The sequence below is a fragment of the Phaethon aethereus genome (genome assembly GCF_964289735.1).
Source record: "Phaethon aethereus genome assembly, chromosome: 2".
In the NCBI taxonomy this organism is placed as follows: domain Eukaryota; kingdom Metazoa; phylum Chordata; class Aves; order Phaethontiformes; family Phaethontidae; genus Phaethon; species Phaethon aethereus.
This window is the reverse complement of record NC_138582.1, coordinates 98,650,666-98,676,393: the sequence shown is the minus strand read 5'-3', so window position 1 is coordinate 98,676,393 and position 25,728 is coordinate 98,650,666. Positions and strand designations below refer to the sequence as shown.

Genomic DNA, 25,728 nt, shown 5'->3' with positions numbered 1-25,728 from the left:
CTCGGCTCCTTCAGAAACTGATGAAGTAACCAGCCACAACTTCAGACTCTTTGTTCTAAATAAATATCTGATTCAGAGTAAGATCATGGCAAAAGACATCTCATCCTGAAAGCTGTAACGCAGCCTCTTTCCATTTAAGCATCGCTAGCCGGTCCAGTGTTTGCAGTAGGCTGTATTTCCCTTATTGCATCACTCTGGGACAACCTAGCCTTAAAATAAGAGGCCGCTCCGTGAGTTAACAGAACTGAACTAGATTCAGTGCTGAATGCAAGGTAGCAGGAGAAGTATTCTTCTGCAAGGCTTTGCCTTTGTGCATCTGATAAATCTGGTTCAGCTTGATCCACTGTGTAGCATTAGGAGATAAAGTGAAGAAATCAAAAAAGCAATATTGACCAAACCACAATATTGTGACAATTTCAAACACAATTTGTGGAATTCTCTTCTGTCACTGCGCGCTTACCTAATTCCTTACCAACTCCTCCTAGTGCCCTCCCCAAACAGCCCCACTCTCATTACTATTAAATGGTTTAAAGAAAGAAAAAAAATCAAAAGAGAACCCACCCCCCCAGCTCCAAAGTTCCTTAGTTATAAATAGTTAAACTTACTCAGTTTTAGTTAGTGAAGTCTGGATCTCTGCTTCTAAGCACTTGAAATCCTTTCCTGAATCCCTCTGACTTCAGTGAAAGAGGTTCTGGTTTGGATAACTTCTGCACCTAATTCTCAAGAGCTACTTGACACTGAGATCAGCTGCACCATGAGTCCCCAGAAAGAAGGCCCTGTGTTGGCTAAATAGCTATCTATCTAGCAATTGCTTTACAGGAAATGTTTCCTGGCAGATTTTGCTCTTTTCTGCTCAGATACATTGAACAATTAGCATAGGAAGTGTGAAGGAGCCGGCTTCCAACATGTCCTTCCACCTCTCCCATCTGAATCGCATCACACATCTCTGTTTAGTCTATTAAACAAGAAACTGTTAAAGTTATCTCCCGAACAACTTTATTTAATCAGTTTCAGTTATTAAAAAAGATTTAGCCAACAGCTATTTCCCTCACGCGGGTTCGCAGCTTCGGAACAAAACAGCTCCCTGAAGAGCAAGAACAGAGTTCATTGAGGAACATGCTAATGAAAACTGGATGAGTTTCCCTCATTAGATGTAATTACTTTAGGCTTTGCAGGCTGTCTTCTATGGGGTGTCCTTCCTGGCTGATGTGTTGAGACTAATGAAGAAACTGCGATGTGCTAAGTGCATAATTTCCAGCAGAGACCTTCTTTTCAGTGTCCTGGCTTTCCCAGTGTCCACAGTAAGTAACCTCTGTATGTAAAAATAATGTTTGCATAAATGATTAGGGGTGTATAGGTATAAATGTATAAAATAGGTAAGAACTGTAGGCTTTCTTTTACGATTTGAAAATGGATTTGGACCATTTAGAAGGAGAAACAGTGCTGAGCCTGTCATGGTTGAATGCAAAGCCTCTTGAACAAACTTTAGGGTTGCTGTCCCTGAGTGAACACAGAGTGACCCCAAAGGGTGAATGAGGTGTAACCTCTCCGTTAATCCCACGGTCCAAATAGCTGTGGCTTTATCAACTTAGGGCATTTCTCTAAAGGGCAGCACGGGCCCGGAGGACATGAGAGGGTACCTGAGAGGAAGCAAAATTTCACATCTCCTTCTCTGACTCCAATGTGGCTTTAAATAAGTGCTGGAGTGAAACAGATTCACAGGACAGTACTTACAGTCACTCAGGTTCACCACGGATCACCTACTCCCTCACAGGCAATGCTGTTTATCAAAATGCTGTTTATCTGGTGCTGTGGCTTGGATGGGAACCGATGGGTTACTTCTACATGTAGGTACTGCTCTGTGTGAGTGAAGTCTGCTGCCACCTCTGAATCCTAAAGGGCTGAGAAGCTGCTTAAATCTGGTCCACAAGCAGGTCAGCCAGCTGGCTCACTAAAAATTCCTGCCAGGGATGGAGACAGAGAGACTGGCTAATTTACCTTCCCAGCATAGCAGTGTTCATGATACTGCTGTCATATCCCCCCCAGGCATCCTCACCGTGCCCACAGGACAGATGCACAGGGTAGTCTCATTCTTACAGCATCTCACACCCCTGATTTCCAACCCCAAGCACAAAGCGTGCTCAAACGCAAAGACAGACCAAAAAGTGCAAATCAGCTTCCAGGTATTAGTAACCGATACCAGGGTTCATGTCCTCTAGTTAAGTTTTCCCACTGTAAATCCTCCTCTGTTGGGAAAAAAATGGGTGCCCACAGTGCAGCTTGCACCTGCAGTTTAGGAATTAGGCTTATGAATTGTGCAGATAAGGGTAAGTTTTATGTGAACTGTTTTACCAAGATCTGTTTTTACTTTGTTACTGAGCAGAACAAATGCTGTGGCTTGACAGCCAATCCCTCAAGGAGAACTTCTGGACTATCAAAAGATCTCATCTGCAAAGGAAAAAAAAAAAAAAGAAAAGAAGTTTAAAGCCAATCTAGTATTCCACAAAAAATGTCACTATTGGCAGTTTATAAAAGAGGTTTTTCTTGCAGTATCAACACAGAACACTGCACCTCAGAGTAAATTCCTTTATGTTGTAAAATGTGAGATACGTAAGTTTTTCTGACAATATCACCATTTTTCATGTAAGGAGTTGTTTTGCCTTCTCATAAATGAAAGCACTAGCAAAATCCTATCAATTATGTTTGTCTTTCATTTTGAAATTTCTTTCATTTTGTATTTTGGTTCCAGTTTGTGTGTCTATCCTTTTGGACGCTGTATACCTACAATCGAGAGCTGGTTTACCCCAAAAGCCTTGATAGAGTCATCCCGCTCTGGTTAAATCATGCTATGGTGAGTAAGAAACACCCCTGCCTCTTGCAGAGAAGAGAGACTTTGCAACGTGTGTCCCACTGTTGCATTGTGTCGCTTTCCAGAAGAGTTTCACAGCTTCTTCTTTCTCACCTCCTCTTTCCTACTTATGTGAATCTGATGTTGAGCTGTACGCAGCAAACAGATGCAAGTGCTTGAAGTCACCTCAAGAAGCCTTTTAGCACACAAGGAATGTCAGTGACTTGGTGCTTGTCAAAACTCTGAAGTCAATGAAATGCTGTGTAGTCATAAGGGAAAAAAAAAATCTTCTTGGTTATTGTAGCTCAAAAAATAAATTGTTTCTGCAAACAGAAGTCTATGAAATACAAAATGTCTGGGAGTATAACAAAGCAGTTCTTAATTTTTAAAAAAGGTGAAAGAACCAAAGAACATCTGACAGCTCTACAGCTAATAAGCTAATGTGTGCACAGCTTTGAATAGCTGAATTGCAATGATTGTTTACAGATTTTCTATAAATACTTTCCAGATTCCTCCTTCATTTGCTCTGGCTGTTTTTATGATGTGTTGAATAATCACATATTTCTCATCAGTCAAGTGTAAGAAGGCTGACAGTAACATGGAAACCGTGGGTGGACTGTAAGGTCAGGGAGGCCTCATGGGGCTAATGGGAAGGGGGAGAGAAGGGAGAGGTTCAGACTGAATCAGAGAAGCCAAAAAAGTATGAAATAATCACACAGAAGACTCATTTCTTTCCAGACTTCATTTCTTAAGTACAACGCTTTGTAACCCACTGCAGCAGTTCCCAACACGTGTTGAAGGTAAATGCGGGAGGCTTCGGGGTGTCTGGCTGCGGAGACTTGCTAAAGGCTTTGAGCAGCCGCTTGATTTAGACAAGCGTATTCAGATACGCGTGCCTGGAATCCAAACACACATAGGCATGTCTGCATTACTGATATCCGAGTGATAAAATGCAGCCATCGTGCACTTTTAACCTTATCACCTGCTCTCTGCCCACCAATTCTTCTCCACCAGGGCCTTTATGTGGCTGTCCAAACCTCTGCACAGACACAAACGGGCACCACTCTCTCTCAAAACCATCGTCCACCAAAAAGAAAGATTGCCCATGTCCTCATCATCACGCTGGTTTCAGGTCCAGGATTTGGTCTGGGCGACTGGTTGAAGTTTAAAATCTTCACGGTAGTGGAGGTGCCAGGGAAGGGGAGCGCACAGGGTGGAGCTTAGAGGAGATGGGCTTTGCTGCTTGTTTTAATCCTGGTGCACAGCTGAGAATTTGTCCTTTCCATTTCCGCATTTGTTTATGACATGGGAAGATTGAGAGAGTGCTAGAACGTACGTTTTTATTTCATGTGCACAAGATCTTTGCAGGAATCCCTCAAAGGTATTCGTTATAACTTCTTTCTTACCCTACCTACATCTTCATTTCATAACAGAGTCATTTTGACAACAACAAAAAGCTTTTCTATTTCAGAAATGTCAAAAACAGATGTTAAAAAAGGAAAACAATTCTTCCTCAAAATTATTTTGATGAGTGAGAAACCTCACATAAAGCAAACCTCTATCACAACCTAGTATTTTATTTCTAGAGCTCTTAATACACTGCAGACATCTTGTGCTTGACAGTTCCTAGGTGGGAGATTTTCATTCCAGTCACTATCGAGCTTAAAAAATCTGCCACCAGCGTAGACTGATCCCCGCTATCGAGAATCCTCACATTCTGGGACACCTTCCAACAGGTGCCTTCAGGCTTAGCTGGGGAGTTTCTTTCTTCCAACCCAAAATATCCGCTGGGAACACTAGGAAGATCCAGGGAGCTACCGACACTTTAAGGGACAATCTCCAATTTCTGATTGCCAAGCAGATGCTTTTTCTTTGGGTTCATTTCCTTGCACATTGCTATACTTCTATGGCTCTGAGATTACAGACATTTCATGGCAGATTGAGGCAGCATCTAGCTGGCTTTGGTGGAAAAAGACATCAGTGTATCATAGTAGACTTCAGTGCCATATCGTTTGCAGTGGGAGTATTTTTTTTTGTCTTGGACTATTTTAACGTTGTAAATAGGGAAAGCATATGTTGTTATGTAACTGAAGAGTGAACCTAAAAAATAATCACGCAAAAACACTTCAAGAATACCAAGCTCTTTGAGTTCATGGTGATGCTGCAGCACCTTCCTTGCAAAAATGAACTAGCCATTTATTTTTCTCACATTTACTGCTCTTACAGTTGGAAAGTGACGTTGCCCACCTGGTAGCCCAGAGTCATACAGAGAGCATTACATTTTAGGCACGTTTTTGCACTCTACGCAGAAACATTTTTTGTTTTGCAGAAAGGATGGCTAATGCAGAAGGGAATCTTGCTAATATTTGAAGGAGGACAAATACTCCAGACTACCTGGGTTTCTCTCTTTGCCTTTCTCCTGAGTTTAACCCAAGGGCTTCACCTCAGTTTCCACTTCTGTTTGTCTGGGATAATTATGTTTTACACTCTTTATACAAAGCTTTGAGCTTCATGGATTAAAAAAACCCCACCTACTTATGTCTCAAGCACAATTATTTGAACAACATTTTCGAAGTGGAAGATGGCTGAGACAAAAGATACACTGGCCAATTCATCAAGTGAAATTGTTTATTTCTTTCCCAGTCATCTCTTTTCAAGCAACATCTGGATATTCTCCAGAAAGCAACTAACTGCTGGAGGCAGCTAGGATTAAATCATATGCCTGTATTATTCAACTTAATGGCAGTATAGGGGAACACTACGTTTTGAAGAGGCTAACAGAATTGAACACTAAGCAAAGAGGGGCAATGATGGGTCAGCAAAGAGCACTGGAAAACATTTTAATCCATACCAAAAGAAAAGATACACATCAACATTGACCAGATACGTTCACAAAAATGGTAATTGTGCAATTGCCTTTTTGCAAAGGAGGTTCATATTTTCAGCCTGTAGGGCATAACTCTTGTAAAATGCTAATTTTCTCGTAAAAATTACAATTTTATTCATTTTCAGGCTGCAGCTAAGTTTAGTTTATCCATCTCTTTTCCTAATTTATTCTGTAGCCATAATACCCTTTCATCTTGACAAAAATCAGCATGTTAGTGTCCTGGGCACTTTACTGACACATAGTTATGAACTGTGCATGTTCTGAAGACCTTGTAAGCTAAAAAACTAAGACTAAAAAAGGAGGGATTATAAATGAAGGCGCAGAAGAAAAATTACTTACCTGGCAGACTTTCAGCAAGGATGACAACAGACCCTCAGCCTCTCAAGCTCCTTTACTCTTTGCTCCGATGTAGCTAAGCAGTATCTGAATGTAAAAAGAAAACGCAAAGGAGAGAAAGAAAAACCTGGGTGCACATAAATAATTTTCCTTCACTGAAAGAAGCCACTGATGCCCTGACAGTAAGAATACCAGCAAGACTCACCATGTCCCCTCTCATCTTAGAGCTTCTTGGTATCTACAAGCTGCTTGTGTTCTGCCCACATAGCTAACCCATTACCTTCCCTAGTGTGGACACAATTACTTCAACAGAAATCTTATTTTGGATTGGTATGACTTAATTCCATCTGAAAAAGACAATAAGTTAGATGAATAAAAATTACTCCTGTGTGAGGCCATCTATGTGAAGGATTATGTTTTTCTACAGCTATTTTAGGAAGCTGCTGCAACACTACTCAACCAGTGTGGCATAAAACTAGTGTGTGGAGCAGAACCCACTTGCCCAGGCTACTCTAACTGGACTTCTGCTCCAGATGTGTACACAAGAACCACCTCAGATTAATTTCTACCATCTTAAACAATTCTCTTTGCAATTGTCATTTAATGCTTGATAATTCTTGCATATTTACACAAGAGAGAAACATTTCCATTTGTTTGCATTTCACAGTATCTCAATTTTAACTATGGACATTCATAGGCTTCCAATTACATTCAGCTTTTGGCAAAGAAGAAGAATGTGTGTGTGAGGGATATGGCACGTGAAATTAATCACCCCACACATTTAAGAGCAAAGATGCTTGGCTTTTCCCAGCACTACATATATATTTTTCTGAAGTTTCCATTTTTGTTGACATAAGCCCATTTCCTTAGGGAGAAAGTATGTGTTTCACAGACAAATGTTATGGCAGGGAATCCTCCCTGGTTGCTGCTACCCCAGTGTGCACAGGTGCAGTCTCCGTAACCCACCCCGTGAAGGAACAGCTGGGGACAAATATTCCACAGCGAAGGATGTGTCACTTCAGTCTCATGTCAGCTTCCAGCTGCAGTGCAACATCAGTTTCTTAGACTACGTATCTAATGTCAGGGAGAAATGCAATTAAAATTCTGGCATTGACACAGAGGCAAAACATTTGCTAGTAAGCAATAGGATATTCAGCCAGGGCCTTATTTGCAAAAATGCATGTGTGCATGCAGGAAATGTTCTCTCTGAAGCTCTTTTACCTTTGATCATACAATTGGTCTGATGTTTCATCCATTTTTCACAATACTGCTCCCAAACTAGCTACATGCCTCAGAAAAGAAAAATAATGTTGCTTTTCAGATGAGCATGAACAGACCTGGAAAGGGCAGAAACAGATAGTAGCTGACCATTCGAAGAGGAGTGCTGCTGCAGTTCAACTGAGCAATAGCTCCCCAATTGATTTGTCACCACATCCGCTCAGTAACAGGACTCCTGGTGCCTCCCACTCTCTCCATAAAATAAATCTGTGGTTCCCTGAAAATGCACTGATGGCTGAGAATATAAAAGACAGGTAGTAACTCTAAGAGAAAATTATTTCTTTAACTAAACATGGCAATGTACTAGTTAAAGAAATACAATGAACAATAATGCTTAAGCTCCTCCCACCCTGAAAAATAAAGAGAGGTTAAGAGAGGAAAAGAGGGGAAGAAAAATGTATAGGACAGATTACAAAAGAAAATTTTAAAGGAGGCATTTGAATGAAGGCAGTGTCATAGCAAAATAAATAAAAAGAGTGAATTTGTTCCAAAATGAAGTCAAGAAAGGAGAGAGCATCCAGAGATTCAGAAAATTATAAGTAGTATAAAACTAAAAGAGGTTACAGTTCAGGAAGCCATTTAGTTTTATTATGTTCAGATAACACAGGCTGTAATTTTTTATGAAAGCATCCAACCCAGGGAAATTTCCATAGACAAGAGGACATTTCCCAACAAAGAGCAGAATAACTGAGTAAACACGTCAAGGGTCAACCAATGAACACTGGCTTCATGAGCCTCATAAGACAGCACCAAAGTGGGTTTTTACTTTTTCTTTGCAGTAACATATCGATGGAGAAGATACAAGCATGAGTATTGGCCATGAGTGGCTGTCAGCACACAAGCTCTGCAGGGAATCTGTCTGAAAGAGAAACACGGACAGTTTTTCAAAAGCCCTTGATGGCGTCCAACTGTGCCCAGTGGAGTTTAGTTTGGCCAGTGGTAACAATTTGGGAAAATCAAGTCTCACACATTAATGGAAAGCAGACACGGAGGGTATGTAAATGCAGACGAATTAGAAACAAACAGCTATGGTCAACTGAGGCATCATTTCCTTCAAACAGGGTCAAACCAAGTCAAACTGCGACGCACGCGTTAGGCGTACAAGTGATCTCAGCAGCTCTGGGGAGATTATTCATGGGCTTAAAACTCAGCCTAGGCTGGAGCCTGCAGCTGAACACAAACTCTACCCAACCCTGTCTTCTCAGCCCCAAGAAACTTGCTTTTACTTATGTTCTCAACAGCAAAATGTGGTTATAACATTGAATAAATACTCAAAATATAGGAAGTAAAAATTCCCTATAGTCTTACCAAACAGTGGAAATAATATTCAGGAAGGACTATTTATCTCAGTTTAAACTCATGAACCTGAAACGTATCCTGGTAAACATACAACATAGGGTAGGAAACAAAAAATAAAGAAGCAGGAGAATGTTACAATTTCAATCTTCTCTGCAGGAGGTGAGTTAACATGCCAATATTTCAGATAAAGTTCAGGATGCATTTAAGAAGCTTTCCCTCCCCCCTGTATTCATATGCCAGAGTTTATGAGCAAGAAAAAGAATTTTGCAATTTTATAACTAGTTCAGATTCACCTGAGTTTGTCAGGAAAAAAGCAAAGAAACCAAACCCAAGTTAAAAATCATAGTAAGTACCAAAAAGAGCCACAGAGGATTTTAAAATCAAGTGTTGGAATCAGAATTCAGATTATAAGTGTGATTAGTTAAAAAAATGTCTCTGATAATTTTGAAAGTCCCATAACTTTTATCTTCCCACTGTACAAATAAATACATTTTTAAAAAGGCATTTAAAGTACTTTTGTCCTTACAGAATTTGTAAGCTGAAAGCTTTCCTCAACAAACAGAGGTTATTACTCAAATAAATATATTAACATTTCAAAGAACATAAAAATAAGTCCTAACAGGATCCCTGCCAAGAGAAGAAAAAAGCTCTCAGATTCAGTTTTGTTCATCGATAGCCTGATCAGTACACACAGCTATTGTTTTAGCCTGTTTTCCTTACCTTGGAGTGAAATAGTTTTTTCTTCCTCTGTGATAATTATTTTTGACAGTTTCACTGTTTAGACGTGAACCTGAGAAACTGTTAATTGAAATAAAAAATGAGTCACTGTTTCCAGTAATTTTTGCCAATGTTTTGATCTGTGTCAATCTGAGCTTAATTATTAGGTTTTCTTTAAAGCAAGAGGCAAAACTGTATATTTTAATTTGGCCCCATACAAATACTGCACTCTTCAGACATACGTCAGTTTAAGGATTTAAAGCACAGCTAAACAGGGTTGAAAGTATGTTTAATATCCATGCACTAGAGACCTATAGTAAAAATAACTCAAATGAGAAAATACATCTTTTTTATTGAGAAGGATATGAGAAGTCTTTAAAGCCTTTCAGCAGATATGATTAACCATGATGTATGGGCTATCACTAATGATGCTGCCAAAGTCAACGTCTATCGGCTGTGAGAGGGAAATAATTTGGAAAGCCAACTGCATATCGTAGGCAAAGGGCAGGCTTTGCACTCTGTAGCCAACCACGCGTTCCTCTGGTGTATAAATACACATCTGCTCTCGTAAACATGCTCGGTTATTCAGTAGAAATTCCACCGTGATTTTACCATTAATGGACAAACTGGGCTTGTCAGAAATATGTGAAGTCACCGGTAGACTCTGGGATAGCAGAAGTGCGAGGCAAGATTTTGCCATGTGTTTTTATTGGGCCTGGGGTGTATGTGTACATGAGAAGGAAGTGGGAAGGGGGGGAAGCTTTATATCCACAAAGGAAAAATGCTAAACCAAAAAATTTTCATCTTGGGGCTGCATGAAGTAGTTGAGAACTGTTGTAGAAATTTGTCTCAAGAAGGCATTTGCATGGCAAGTTTAAATGGCCCTACAAAAAGCATCTCTAGTTAATATATTCAGTGATACTTTCTAACTAGGAATAAGCAAATAATCTATTAATAAAGAAAATTGGATTAATATATGGAAAAAATATTTTTTAAAAGATACAATTATTTGCACAGAAGACACAGCACACACTTTAATAAGTCATGTGCCAGTGTCATCACTGGACTTGGGAAGAAAGGAGCTTTCCTATGCCACAACAAATTTCTGTCAGTCTTTTTTTTTTTTTTTCCTCCCTTTTTCCAAATAAAGATAGATCCAAGACCTTTAACAAACTGTTCACCAAACAAGAGGCAGACAGCCCCACTCCTGAATGCTTTAGCTGCCTTTGGAGGTCAAGCAGTCTTCCAGGCGGTGGGAAGCTCTTCAAATCCCTGCGAATCAGGCAGAGCAGAAATTTGAACCTGCTCTTTCCACTAAACTCTTTGGCTATTTCCAAAAGCAGCAAAATTTTCCAGCTTTGCCAGTAAATTTCAAACTGCTTTTGATTTACAGGCCCCTGAGTATTTTCTCTAACTCCTCCATACGTGGAGGACCCCGCCAAAAAATGACTAGTTAAGCAAATCAGCATTTTCTAAATCAACGCAGAATAAAAAGAAAAGCTCCCAACTGTCTTTCACACAACCACTACCAGTTTGCTACTCATCTGCAGTGCCAATGCGTGTGTTAGAGCAGTGGGCTCCCCCTCATCATCCCCAGCTTCTTGGTTCCTTTGACTGTATCATGCTGTCCACACGCTGTTAGCGTGCTGCTGCAGGGTGCCTCTGACCACCATCCAGTGGGGTGCCACTCACTCCTGTGAGGCAAACAAGAAATTGTAAATGAGGTGCAAAGCTCTGCCTTTCTCTCCTCTTTCCCTCTTCCTGCAGGATTCACATACCGTAAGGCAGCGCAAAGATGCACGAACTGAGAAAGAGAAAAAGTTGGCAAAGCAAGTGGTGGTCTTAGTCATGGTAGCTTGCTACCATCAGAAGAGGAAAGCCCCCATTTCTCCATGCTTTCATCCTCTGCTTTTGGACATATGCACTTGCACTGGCTCTGGAGTCTGAACAGCCTTTGGCAGCTGGTTCAGAGGAAAACTGAGGCTGGGTCAGAGATGCCCAGAGAGTGGGCATCTTGGTAGAATCACACCCAACTTTTTGTCTAGCTTCTCCTGTAAACAGCTTGCCCAGCTCCCCTAGGTGGTTGTTTCCCTTGCTTGCCCTTGCTATGTATTTCCTAGTATAAAGCTATATTTCTCTTGAGGAAAACAGAGCCAATAGCCCTTGGTCCAATCCACGATGGACATGGAGAACTCGCCCATCACAGTCATCACTGTATTGACCTCTCAAGCCTTTGAAACTTCTCTCATTTTCCTTTTCTCTCCAGATGCAACACATTCAGTCCTGATTTCTATGCCTGTCTTTGGACTACTTTCCTGTTCATACTTTCTTGCTGTTTGTGCTGTCCTTTTCTGGTACATGCTCCAAATTATCTGCACCTGTCAAAATGGGGTGCCCTAAATCAGAGACAGAGTGCCAGCCAAAACTTCTTCAGTACAAGTGGAGCAGCATAGCTACTTCCTAGGTCTTTCTTAAACACCACATTCCTGTTAATACCATCCCAGAACGCCACATGCTTTTTCTACTAAAGCAGCATCATACTGCTGACTTGTACTTATTTAACATTCACTCAGAGAACAAAAAGTCCCAAACTAAGGAAATAAGTATATAAAATAACCCACACCTAAAAACTTCGTTGTTCACTTCAACAATGCATTATTTCACCAGGTCAATCCTACTAAATCCCTCTTAGGACAGCAAAAATGCAGATGGAACAACCAGCTTATAGTTGTTAAAAGTGTTTAAATTAATTAAAAGACTAGCAGGGACATTTCATGTATCCCAAAGGAATTTTTTATCCCACTGGATGTCAGATGAAAACTATCAACTGAGTGTGCTGTAGAGCTGAAGAATATCTTTGTGAAACAGAACAGAAGAAAATCTCAGTGCCAGTAAGTGAGAGGAACTGGAACATCAAATAAATCTTTTCTACTTCTTTTCTCTGAAAAATTGTAACTGAGATGGAAGGGTTATTTTGGTAGTAGGACAGTCAGGTATGAATAGCAGCTCCTGAGGGTGTGCTGGGGTGCCTGAGGGAAGACATGCAGCTTCCAGTGAGCTGTCACTTGGCAGCGGCAGACAAAAATGGATGCCTGCCTCTTAAACAAATAGGTAAAGAATGTGTTCCTGCATGCTGTATGTAGCTCAATGTGCATTTAAATAATTTCATGTGTATTTGTGGCAACTTATACTACAAATATACAGCAATAAAACTTTGACACCATACTACCATGTCAGATACTCAGCACAGCTTCTGACAAATATGTACATTGAAAGTACTAGAACCACTTCTTGGGACAAGAGGAAATTTCACACCATACACCCAGCAAGTTCTGCCTTTAGGGGAAAAAAAAATTAGTTTTGTGTTTTTTTCTGTTTAAAATTCTATCTTTCTCTGCTGTCCCACCCCCCTTACTCCCCTCATCTACCTGTGAAACCATTTGCTTAATTAATAGGAATTTAACCAACTAGTCAGCTCCAGTTGTTGCTATAGTTTTCTCCTGTTGCACCTCAATTGGTGGTGTTCCCCAGTGTTGTTTAGGCCTTCTGTCCTAGGTATTGCAACTTAAAACTGTTGTTTGCTTGCACAGAGAAAATTGCAAAACTTTTAGCGGGGAAATACCACTCCAACAAATTATTTTCTGAAATTGCCACAAATCAGAAAACAAGTTGAGGCATTGGCATCCCAAGAGCCCCGCATTGTCCATTTAACATCCAAGCCCAGAAGGATTTCTGCTGTGTTCCCAACCTCCCCACAGTGAGGAGCACCCCTCTTGGAGGCAGCTCCCCACCACAAAACAGTCAGTGCCATCAAGTTGTCTGCCCTGTGCTGAAAACCCTCCTTGCTCAGACAGTTATCATCATAAAAGCCCTTGAAACTGAAGCTGCTTAGTACAATTCAAACTCTTTGACAAAAAAAAGAGAGAAGAAAAAAAGCTTCCCCAGCAAGCTAACTCTTTACTAACTCCTGGTTAAGCTTGTTTGAAGTTTCTTCATCATTCTGAATCACAGCTAACTTAAGTCCTCTGTTTACCACCACGTTTATCAGTTTACAAAGAGAAGCACAACACACTGTAATCGCACTGGAGTAAATAATAAATTACAATAGTTAAAATACAATAACGTCTTGAAGAGAACATGAAGGCAATTCAGCAATTGCTTAATGAGTTCAAGGAGGTGACTTTTGACATCCTCAAGTGCACGTAACAATAGACTTCAATATCTTTTGTACCCTAATGGGAATTGCCAAAAAAATTCATTGCATTATAAAAATGTAAAAGGAAAGCTCACCTATTATAAAATAACGCAGATCATTCTACAGGCAGACCTCATTACGGTACTTTTTACAGCATACTAACAAGAAAATTTCCATGCTCATTACTGCAAGGGTACTTCTTCACTATAAAAAAAAAAAATTAGTTATGCGCATTTGTATACAATTGCATCCAGTATTGTTAAATAATCCTTTGCTCACGGGCAGGATCTTGAGCTTTGTGATCAGCAATGACCAAAGGCGATGCACTGCGACTGGTCAGTGACGAACTCTCTTTTCTCCTCAGCACACAGCTGTATTGCCATTTGCTGTCCTGGAAATCCTTGCCACGCCGCACCGTTACCCAGCAAAGAAGAAGGGATTGATCCTATTAGGATTTGTCGCTTTTCTGTATATCAGTTGGTAAGAATTATGTACTTTAAAACATTCTCTTCAAGTGATCTACTTTGTAAAACAAGGCCAAGCACTGTACTTAGATTTAAGTTCCCTAGCAAGCACATGGGAGACAGCAATCTGTTCTGTGGAAAAGTCATTTAAACTCCAGCTGAGACTCGTGAAAACTATTTCCAGGCATAAGCAGAGCAGGTTTCTTCAAACACAACACAGGTCCTGAGACCATACATAGTATCTCCTGCTCTTCTAAGGCCTCTTACAGAAAAGCAACTAAATTGCCGTAAACTCCAGGGTACTTTGAGTTATTTCTGCTAGGCTGGAGTTTTTATTTCTACCAATACCATCAAATTTACCTCCGCTCACTGTCTTGCTCACTTGCAAAACCACTAAATCTCAAAGGTCTGGGGGTCAGGGGAGCAGAAGAGGAGCAAAACTCAGTTTGGTATTTGGCAGGGACACATGGCTGAGCTTAGAAACTTGAGATAGAAAATGATACTCAGAGCCAGGTGCAAACTGACGGGTAGCAAGGAGGCATCTGCCCCACTACCACCTCCCACCCTGCCAGTGGACACCGCCTACGTTTCCAGCAATGTGTCACAGTTGACCTCCAACCTGTTGAAGGGTGATCCTGAGAGAATAAACTGTACCTAACCAGGCCCCCCACAGCCCATAGCCATCCACCCACCTCCTCTGTGATGCCCCACTGGAGCTGGGTTTCCAGCCACTCTCGCTCATTGCATCCTGCCTGCGGTGCTGGGGTCTGGGGGAACTGCCCGCTCTGTCTAACTGTGGGCAGCTGCCAATGCTTCAAACCACTCTGAGGACAGCCTTATGTTGAGACTCAGCTCAGGAACGGGTCTGTATAGTCTTAGGGTATGCAGTGATATCATTTTCCAGAGCTCAGGAAACACCCGGACCCTAGGCTGGAGGATACAGAACAACTGGTCAGCAGGGAGGTGACTTGTCCTGATGCAAAGATTTCTGAGAAGTCACTGGGACTATGAGAGAACACATCCTTCTCATTCCTACCCACCAGTTCTCACTCTCAGCTAGAAACTACCTTCAACCCACGAATGAAAATCTGGAATAGAAAATAAACTGCAGATATGAACCGCTCTTGTGACTTGAAACCCATCAGTGTGGTTGTGGAAGCAATGCACTTCACTGCTGCTTTATGTAACCAAGTTAGGAGCCATTTATCCTAATCCAGTACAGAGCCTAATAGGATTACAACCACAGTTTCCTAAATTCCTTTTCTATGTTCTGGTTCACCCAGTTGCTTAATGCCAGCTTTGTTTTGCTTGTCTTCTGACAGCATTTGGCTTTTACTGTCTCTCAGACCAGACAGCTCTCCAGGCATCTATTGCAGTCATGTGTGCCGTGCTTTCCCCTAAAGCCCCTACCAGCTGAGCAATTTCACCCCACAGGAGACACGGCTCATGCCAGGACCTGAATCCTCATCAAAGGGTGAGGATCAACACAAGCATCTGAACCCTCACAGTATCTTCTCCAAATTGATGTTGCATGGTGCTGCTGGGGTCCCTTAGAGCGCCTGTCCCCTGTGTGCCAGGGCCCTGATAACTGGACAAAAGATAATAGGATTTCAATACTGTTGGCTTTCTTTCCTCCTGAGGCAGCAAGGAACCTCCTGTCTGCTTTCTGTTTGCCTCCTTTCCTTGTCTTGGTTCCCTGCAACCACAGACAACACTTTCAACGAACCGAAAACTTTTTTAGCCTGTGCGCTGAAACCTTAACACGCGTACACATTTTACTGTTGGTGCTGCAACCTCGTGATTTAATAGCCCCATCTGGGCATCTTATGTTTCACAAACCACAGAGTCCTTCCTAAAAGTCTCTCCTTGCACTGTCACTGTCACCGCCACGCTTCCCCTTCACTCGGGTCGATGGGCTGAGAACTGATCAGTCCCTGCAAGGCAGGAGAGAAACCGAGCAGCTGGTGACGCCTTGCACCAGGTACCTGCCCCTGAGCGGGGCTTTGCTATAGCTTTGAACAACTATAGTGCTCAAAAAGGAAAGGTGGCTTTCAGTTGTGGGACACCAGGGCTAAGAGAAACATTAGGGATGTTAGTTAATTCTTGCACGGATGTATCTTGCATGTCCTGGTTGCATTAAGTAATGCCTTACTCCTGGAGTCATCACACTGAAAACAGTGAAGAATAAAAAAATTTTAGAACTGTCATTTTAAATCTTAAAAAGGAAGTAACAATAGATTGCCTTTTTCCATTTCAGTGGTAATAGATCAATACAAAGTAAATCTTAATCTTCACAATTTTGCAGGTGTGTTCAGAGAAAAGTTCAAACTACCTTTGCAAGGGAATAGAAATCATTATAGATTGCACTCGGTATACAAAACTAAAATAAAAAAAACCCAAACCAAATCAAGTCTAGAGACTGATGGCCTTCTTGTAATACGTCCACATTCTACCACTGTGAGGAATCAAAATATTTTTCCTTCGCTGCATGCTCATTTTCAGTTCACAACCTTTTAATTTTGAATTAACCACAGTATCAGAGAGCTCATATGTGGTCAATATGTTCTTTTCTCCCTTCTGGATCTTCCCATTTCATAATTCCCTAGGGATGTCTTTTTTTCCCCTTCAGTGAATGCAGTGGTCCCATTAACATTAATGGAGGGTAATAAGAGGACAGGATAAATCCCCCAGTGGCATTCAGCTATACTATGACAGCACATCACCTCTCCCTTGTATCTATATGCTGTCCTCTATCCTATAGCAGTTTGTTAACTTTGGTTACACCCAGGGCTGTTATCTCAATCTTTTCTCCCCATAATTCTGGGCATTGTCTGCTTCTGACACACTCACTGGTATCCAAGGTAAAATCCTCGTAAAAATTGAAATTTGGTAAAATGAAACCTTCAGAAAAATAAGCCTCTGAATCCTGCATTTATATTTAACAGGTGATTACCCATGAGAAATGAGCAATACATATTTGCAATTTGTGGGGTCCATTTTATGAAAACCCTAGAAAAAACCAAAAAACAACGACAAAAAAAACCCTCAAAAAACTAAAACCAAAAACTGTCAACCATTCTGTGATCAAAATGAGTAAGTTCAGGAATCTGGAGGTATGCCCCAAGATAGAAAACCTGGCAACACACAGTTCCCACCAAGTCAGAAAGCTGAAAGTGCTTTAGAGCTCCTGCATAGTCATTTGTTTAGGTTTGAAAATATGGGTTGCAGTGCTTTATATGAGGCATGCCAGCTGGCCAAATCGCATCAAGATAATCTAGTTCCTCATTATATAAAATAAGGGTGGTTGTCACTGTATTTTACTGTTTGAGACACATTAAGAAAATAGTAGCCCTGTGCAGTGAAGAACATGTTCACATTTGCATGGGCTCCAGTTAGCACCCGGGCTTCAGTATTTCTGCTCAGCCTCTCTGTGGCCTTTTGTGCAGGCATGGTTTTTTGTGTGTGGGTTTGTTTGTTTGTTTGATTCAAGAACCTTGAATCACGAAAATGAGTCTCTACACTTAACATTTCCATGATCAGGCCAGACAGCTCCACTACCAACCCCCTCCATTTCTCTACTCTACCACTTAGGTGGGGATTAGTGAATCTCTTTTTACAGGCCAGGTAAAAACCCACCTTTTTATGCCCTACCCTTTCCTTCTTTAAGTAGGGAAAGGAGAAATCACCTTTTCAGACTTTTTTTTTTTTTTTTTTCCTTAGCACTCTCTCATTCCTCAGTTTTGTGACACAGTCTCAGGCTGATGGGGCAGCCTGTTCATCATTTCTCTTTAGAGGCATGATGCTCAGCGTAAGGTGGCAGGCTGGGTGCCATCAGAGAGAGCGGGGTTGCACTCCCATGTTAGCACTGTGGTGGAAAGTATGGCATACTCCTCAGATGTGGGTTTTTTAATAAAGAATTAAACCTTTTAGGACTCTTTGGACCCAAAAGTTCTTTTCAGGGAAGTACTGCCCATCATTAGAATGGGACATCCTCATAACAATCACTGGAGACCTGCCCTATTTTTTATATTCGTTACATATTCAATACAAATATATGTAATTTTATCCATAAAAATGTATTTTTCCTATATTTAATATATAAAGACCATTTTTATATTCTTAAGCCACTCTCCTGAGCCGTAAAAAATGAAAACAATATCAGTGAACTGCCAGCCACTACAACACCTTTTTTGAAGGGAGAAAAAGGCAGAAAGAGAGAGCGCAAGTAGACTATAAAGCAGGCATATTCATCATCTTCTTTCTTTCCCTTTTCCAAATAGTGCTTTGCAAATGGTCCTGGCACAAAAGACTACAGCAGCTACATCTGTTTGCTACCTACCTTCTCCTTTTCTCCTCCTCCTCTTAGACAAGAGAAAAGGTGCTGGAGAATTCCCCTTGCCCTCTCACCTCCTGAAGACTTCCTTCCACTCCCCAAAACAGTGGTCAACAGCAGCAGGATAGAGAGAGTGAGAAACAGCACTTTGTCTCAACAGACCCTTGAGATCGTGATAGAGGCTGAAAAGCTATTGTAACTAAAGAGCAAACACATATATGAGAGCTTATTCAAGTAAGCCTCACTTAGAAGAGCCAAGCACACATCTGAGCATTTTGCCATTTTACTGTTATTTTACTGCCATTAATAGCCAATGCCACCAGGGTGACAGGAGAACATTGTGGGTATTTCAACCTGTGCTGAAATCCATCTAATTTAGCAGCAGCTCAAGTGTGCTTCACAGCAAATAGCCCAAATGCTGAGGAGATGTATTGACAGCTGAGCTAATTTTCTCTGTATCAAGATTGTTTTGATAACTTGGCCCTTCTGGAGTTAGAAATCATGAAGTGGTTCTTCTAACTAAATGGTCCTAACCAAAGGTCATTTCTCCCCTTGCCTAGGGTCCTGTGGATTTATTCTGTAACAGGAGAATGGGTATATCCTCTCTTTGCTTTGTTCAGCCCGGCTGGGCTAGCAGCCTTTTTCGCCGGTAGCCTTGCCGTCGTCATCTCTTTCTACAACTTCGGGGAGTTCCTCAACCGTATGATATGGGGTCAGTCCGAGTTTTGTTCTTCACTTCTATCCATATGAAAAAAAATTGTCTAAAATGAATTCCTGTGATTGCCGAGGCAGGTGGGGAGAGGAAGGGGGCCCTTGTACAGTGGGGGGTGGCAGTTGGGTGTCTGATAGAGATTGCCAGGTCCTAAGCAGTTACCAACAAAGAGAGAACAAACTGAAGCAAGAATCCCATCCCTGCCAGACCAAAGGCCAGGTTTCTCTAATGTGGCTCGAGAAGCACCTCCTACCAGCATAATCACCAGATTTTTAATTCCTTCTCAGATGAGGGTCCAGAGAAGCCAAATCCCTCTGGTTAGAACTCTTACACCTGCATTGTGTGGAGTTTGTCAGACTAGGGAACGGTGCTGTTTACTGACAGTTTAAAGGAAGGCATTAGTGTATCCAAGTGGAAGCATGGCAAGCAGCTCCGTGAGTAAAACAGCACATCAGAAAGTTTTACAAACTGTTGAGAACATCTCCCTTCTGCTTTGATAGTGGTAGAATCAGTAGTGATTTAAAGAAAATGAAAGGCAGCTTCCTTGGACAAGTGGGTAGTTAGGAAAAAAACGTAGTTTAGGAGGACATATTCAGCAGGTGGAAGAAAGAAAGAACTGATGAAGCAGCTTTGGGGTTTTGGCATGGGATATTATTATTATTATTACTACTACTACAACTTTTTTCTTTTTCCTTTTTCCCCTGCTTCTGGTTTCCTTTCCTTTTTCATTTAGGATTAAGTTTTTGAGGATGAAACTGTTTCTGTCAGGAAAACGTGTGTATTTTATTCAGGACAAATTTGTGAACATTTGCACTTTCTTAAACTATCTTTCTGATGAAAGAAAAAATGCTGCAAAAACACCTCTGAAAATAAATAAGACAACCTCCCTCTGTTCTGAGGGAACGTTTGATGCCTGATCCATTTTGTGAAGTCTCACATGCCTGTCAAGCCAAAGTAAAGTGTCTGTAGCTAGTCTCTCACCATCCGTACTCAGCTATGTAAAAGTAGCAGATTGACTTTCAAACGTGCTGAATAACCAATTTCACCACTTGATACCTTTGCAAATAAGATGCTTGCTCTACATGTCCATGTTTGGAAATTTTGGCTGAATTCTATTCTTGCATAAACATGATACAAGATGAGGATTGCTGGTAAGTGAAAACAGATCTGCAGACTTTCTGCACTAGTTCTGGTTTAAGAGGCATCACATAAATAGTAACTATTACTAATCAAAGACCATATAATCACTACAAGACAGTATAGGTCTTTATATGAGTTCTGATATTTAATATAGCTAGATACCAGATTTTTTTTGTCATTGAGTATGTATTAGTAATTTCAGGCCTAGATGCACAAATTGGAGATAATCAGAATTAAAATAATTTGATTTCCAAGGTGTTAATTGATTGGACAAAAGGTTGTGCCAAGCAGAGATCAAATTAATTGCAAAAATTAGATGCATTTTGAACCGCTGACTAAATATACTCACTTAAGGGATGTTAATTTAAGAGATTTCTAAAGAAACCGGGGCAAGCACTCAGCTTTTTTTTCTGTGCATGCAGAAAGGTTGAAAAGCACCCTCAGTTGTGATGTGAATGTAACCTCAGAGAATATATATAAACACGTCATATATGATATCCTCCATTGATACCTGGTGTGCTCCTGCAACCCATGGAGGCCTCCTGTCTGTGGCAGGTCTGCCTCTCCAATCATACTTGTCATTTTTCAAAGGAGCCACAAAATCATGGCCTTAACAATTACATGGTGTTTCCATCCGCGTGCGGGACACTCCCCCTGAGTTACAGTTCCCCATGTTTGTGCAAACTCTTGCTAATTCACATGCATCTTCAGCTCTTCACCCCAGGACTGGCAGCATTCCCTGGGTTTGCTGTGCACTGATACAAGAAGCTGCAAAAGCTGCACCCCAATAGCTGGCAACTCTGCGGTATCTGAGGCAGCAGTTTGATAATATGGGGGCTTTGGCAGCAACAACTTCTCAATAAGCTCCTGCCTACCACCCCTCACTCCTTCTGACTCCATGACACGTGCCTGTTTCCTGCAAGCAGGGTCTGTTTTTAAACTCGGATAATTTTCCCTGATCCATTTCCCAGCTGCGTCCACCCAAGAGAAGGGTAGAACTTCCATAAGCTGGTATTGATAACACGGTCCCAACAAGCATTGAAACACAGCCAGAGGGAAGCTATTCCAAATTACAGTGTGCCAGAGTCTTAATACATTCCTGACTGAGACAAATCTTTGGCTCAGCATTGCCAGAGTAAAAACAGCTGCAAACTGAATGAAGACGCAATTCCAACATACCTTTCTTTTCACAGCAAAAATGGCTTCATGTACGTTTTTCATCCTACCCTTTCCTGTCTCACTTCCTATCACAATGAGGGAGATGATGCAGTTAAAATAACCCTGCAGAAAAAAAAAACAACACACACACACACAAAGCAGAACAATCTGTGGTGGTAGAAGACAGACCTCAATCTCTCTGGACCCTCCACCCTGCCCGCATCCTCCCTCCCCCAAAAGAAAGGGTATGTGGAAGGGCACTTCTGCCCTCTCTTTTGCTCCCTGCTCAGTCCCCCAAAGGCACAGGTTGAGTTGCAGAGTAATGCAATTGTCCACTTGGTTCCTATAGGCACATCTGGAAACACCTTCTCCAATATCACCAAGCAATTAGACCCGATGCTGGTGGCATCTGCCAAGGCGAAGAGCCCTGCCTGGGCTGTTGTGACCAGGCTTCACGCCAAAGGGAAAGGCTCCGGGTCAGCAGCTTCTTTTTCTTTCTTTCCCACTTGAAGGAAGAAAGCTTGCTGAGTTTGTGCCGAGATAAGTTGTGTTTATTCGAAGGTGCAAGAAGTGATTAACAAATTGCTCCACATGAGTGGCGAGCCTGGTTTGCTTCTGGACTTACATCCCGTGGCAGAATGTGGGCTGTAAATGAAGCTTGTCCCACAGCATACCATGCTTCATATGGGCTCTCTTCCGTGTTCCTTTACAGCTTCAAGGCCACTATCACTTTTCCTAAAACCAACTACATAAATACTTACTCTTTTTCACCCTTAAAGGTATATTCAGTTCCAACTTATTCCAAAGTCTATGGATGGCAGCTTTCAGCTTCAAGCAAGTATTTCTTAAAGCTGTGTCCTGTGCTTGACCAAAAAGATGCAGTATCTTTTCTGAGAGCTGGAAAATCCAGGCTGTCAAATAATATAACCTTGTTTTTCCTTTTCAGAGCAACCAAAAGATACCAGACCCTAAATTTGTTTTATTATTTATAGACAAACTGCTTCATACAGTATTGGAGGTTTTAAAAATGTATTATCTCTCATGTGCCTCTCCCTCCCCTTGCACAGTTGGATTGGTGGTAACTAAGGCAACCCAGCTGCACAGCCTGAAAGGCACAGAAAATAGTACCAGTAATGACATTTTTTGTTTTAAATCCCAGCGTTTCTAGAGTACTAGACAATGTTGAGCAATACAGAAACTCCAAAGAGGATAATTGGAAACAATGGGCCGATTCTTTTACTGCCATAAATTTACCTCAGCCAAGAATTTGGCTGCAGGGTCCGAGTATCCAAGATGAACCGTGTGATAGCTTCTCCCGTTCCCAATGGGTAGAAAACATCACGCAGGCAACTGATCTCATGTTACTTTGACCAGTCAAACTAGAACCCTCAAAAATAAAGCAAAGCAGTTTTCCCTCAGGTTTTGCTCCTGGTGAGATAACCAGATCCTTGGGAGAAATTCAGATCAAAGTTCTCCACATCAGACAGAGCAACATTTCAGGTGAGGTCTCTTCTCTGGCACCAGCATTTGAAGAAGGAGCAGATTCATTTGTCTTCCATCTAACACACCTGAAAAAAACCCAAAACAACATTCCTCAGCTGCTTCATTTCAATACTTCAAAATGCAAGTGGATAGGAGCTATAGCTAGCAACAGCTACCTGTTCCACCAGTAATTTAAATGCCTGCTGAGGGATACTGGGAAAACCACTTGCAAGATTTTACAGCCACAAGGTCTCTGCCAAGTCCAGAGAAATGCTCATCCCCAGGTGGTGGAACTGTCCTTTGGGAGAGCAACAGGTTAGAAAGGGAGGCCGGTTGTCAGAGCAGGCAGCAGCTCCAGCAGACCCATGTCTGGATGCTCGCTGTCCTCCAGAAGGGAAAAGTTTTGGCCAGCAGTTGGCTGAGGAACACCAGGGGGAGCAGAGCCAGAATTAAAGATTTTGTAAAGCAAGGAATAAGGCAGTACAACAAGGCTAAGAGCCATTACTCTCAGGAAAAAAAGGAAACTTATTGATGGAGTAACTTTCTTGTGCCTAGTGCACAGATGGATATGCTCCTCCAGATCCTCTATGAGCTTTTGAGTATCTTGTAAAGACACTGCTGAAACGTGTTCACCTAAGGCTGAGCTAAAGTTAGATGGCAATCATTTATTTAATGTATTTTTTCCTCTAATTTTTGGAGTACTTTTGCATTAAGTGCATTTTCCAGAAATATATAACATGTTTCTGGCACTGATTGTTTTCCCTTGGTTTTATTTTTGTACTTACATGCTTGTGAAACCAAGCTCCCTTAATAACCTTGTAGTCAGCTATTAGGAAACCCAACCTATGTGACAGCACATGAATCTGTGCAGTACAAAGCAATACTATAATACAGTCGAATTCTTGATGCTCTCATCCTTTAGAGCAGCTGTTGAGATTGCAGAAACCTGAGTGGCAAATAAAGGGATGAAAAGGGCAACTGCGTGGGGTACAAAGTCATTCTACCATTGTACTGGCACAGGCTTAGAAGCAGCAGCTTTTGTATGAATGTTAAAACGCTCAGGTTCTGAAGGTAGTTACCAGTCTGGACACAGGCTCCATCCTTCGTTATTACAGTGTCCAGAAAGGATTTTTAAACTGAGCCTCCTTTCCAGGAGATATAATAATTTTTTTTATCATGCCTTTAAGATCTACAATTTCACTATATTGCTAGTGGCGAATGGAACTCAAATTTAAGAGGATTTCCAGACCAGAGTTTGCAAAATAAATACGCATATTTAATTTTGTCTCATCCATTCATCCTAGTTGCACCATAAACCTGTGATGGTGTATTTATATCCTTCGTATTTGTCACTCCCCCAAGCTGCAGTTTACTCCTCTGGTAGAGGAGTCTAGCTATTTAAAGGAAACCTGCACCATCTGTCACATGCCCTACCCTTGCTGACAAGTTTATCTGATGATCCACTGGAGGGAGACCCGATCGGAAGCTCTGGCAACCCAGGGCTTACGATTTCATCACTGGAGGCCAGACATTAACAGGTGCTTGTTAATATGCTGCCCCTGGCCTAACAGGCTAGTTTTTTGTTTGTTTGGGGTTTTTTTTTGTTTGTTTTGGTTTGTTTTTGGGGGATTTTTTTTGTGGAGTTTTCTCTCCCTCATCTTTAAAATTTCTATTTGGTCAATACAAAATACTTACAGGATCATTTGGGAAGGAAGAAATGCCAGGATTTTGTTCCATACACCAGGTCAATTGCCAAATGTTGTGTAGGCTGGAGATAAATAAAATACAGCAATTAGTGTTTCAGAGGCTCTGAGGTCTATGGACATGGAAAGCATCTTTAAAAGAGGGTTCCCTGTGAATAAATGATCATCAACAGGGAAGAAGAGAGGCTGAGACAGGGCTTTAGATAAGGATGCTCAAATATATTTGGTTATTGCCACACTTGGTGTCCCATGGTACCGCATCTAGTCTGTAGCTGGTGCTTCAGAAAGCTGTGGGTCTTTGGTAGGTACTCTGCCATCCTGGCCAGACACGCAAGGATGCTGTAGATATCTTCGCTGCAGGATTAATCATCCGCTGTCTTTTCAGATGAGCTTTATTTTTAAAGCTTTTCACATATTCTTGCACCAAGCTAGGCTTGTTTGATGGCAGATACTTTCCCCCCTCACAAGCAAAACACCATTATTTTCAAGGGATGTGGCCCATGGTAGATCTCCTATCATTCCTAAGTAGTTCAGTAATCCCTCGCTTGCTAGGGACATCCCAGGCTCATGCAACTTCTGCAGCTGGTCCAAGCTGTGCACTCATAGCTTATTCCCACTCCCAGACGGGTTTGGTTCCCCAGGGATGTTGGGAGGCTGGGGCCAGGTTCACATCCTCTTCCAACAGTGTGCTTGATCTGCGAGAGGACTTCTCTGCTATGCCTTTTTTTCCAATAATCCGTTCTCCTCTGCCTCCAAACAGGAGATTCAATAGTAATGCTGGACTACAGGCGGAAGGACAAGTGAATCTTCCTCTTCAAGCCAAATAATCTCTCCATGAACGCTGAAGCCATGAAGTAGAGGAAAATAAATGTGCTGTGATAAATCCTTTCTCCAATTCATTGCAGCTTCTGGTGAAGCCATTATGTCATCAGACATATGGAAAACTGGTGGAAAATATGAAATGTTTGCCTCTTACATGATAACTCTGCAACTGCTATGAATAAGAAAATTGTGTTCATCTGTTTACACAGATTTCTCTCTCTTGCACAATGTACGTGAGGATGTGTCCATGGTTAAAACTCGTCACTGGTAACGAACTCCCTCATGAGCTTGGCACCGCTCTGTAAAAGACCTGTGAATGCAAGCCAGCTCTTGTTTGGATTACCCTTCATCAAG

At 41.6% G+C, this 25,728-nt stretch overlaps 1 protein-coding gene across 1 annotated transcript in view; it reads left to right on the top strand.

The window, feature by feature from the left end:
• The window catches only part of ADTRP (androgen dependent TFPI regulating protein), a gene marked incomplete at both ends in the record, with an annotated part of 32,794 nt that extends 7,438 nt beyond the window's left edge, over positions 1–25,356 (top strand). The window contains 5 exons of the mRNA XM_082015011.1: positions 1,167–1,301; positions 2,750–2,851; positions 13,925–14,040; positions 18,918–19,069; positions 25,313–25,356. Of these exons, the coding sequence (XP_081871137.1) occupies positions 1,167–1,301; positions 2,750–2,851; positions 13,925–14,040; positions 18,918–19,069; positions 25,313–25,356 (549 nt within the window). The remainder of the gene's footprint in view (positions 1–1,166; positions 1,302–2,749; positions 2,852–13,924; positions 14,041–18,917; positions 19,070–25,312) is intronic.
• Positions 25,357–25,728: the final 372 nt, after the last annotated feature.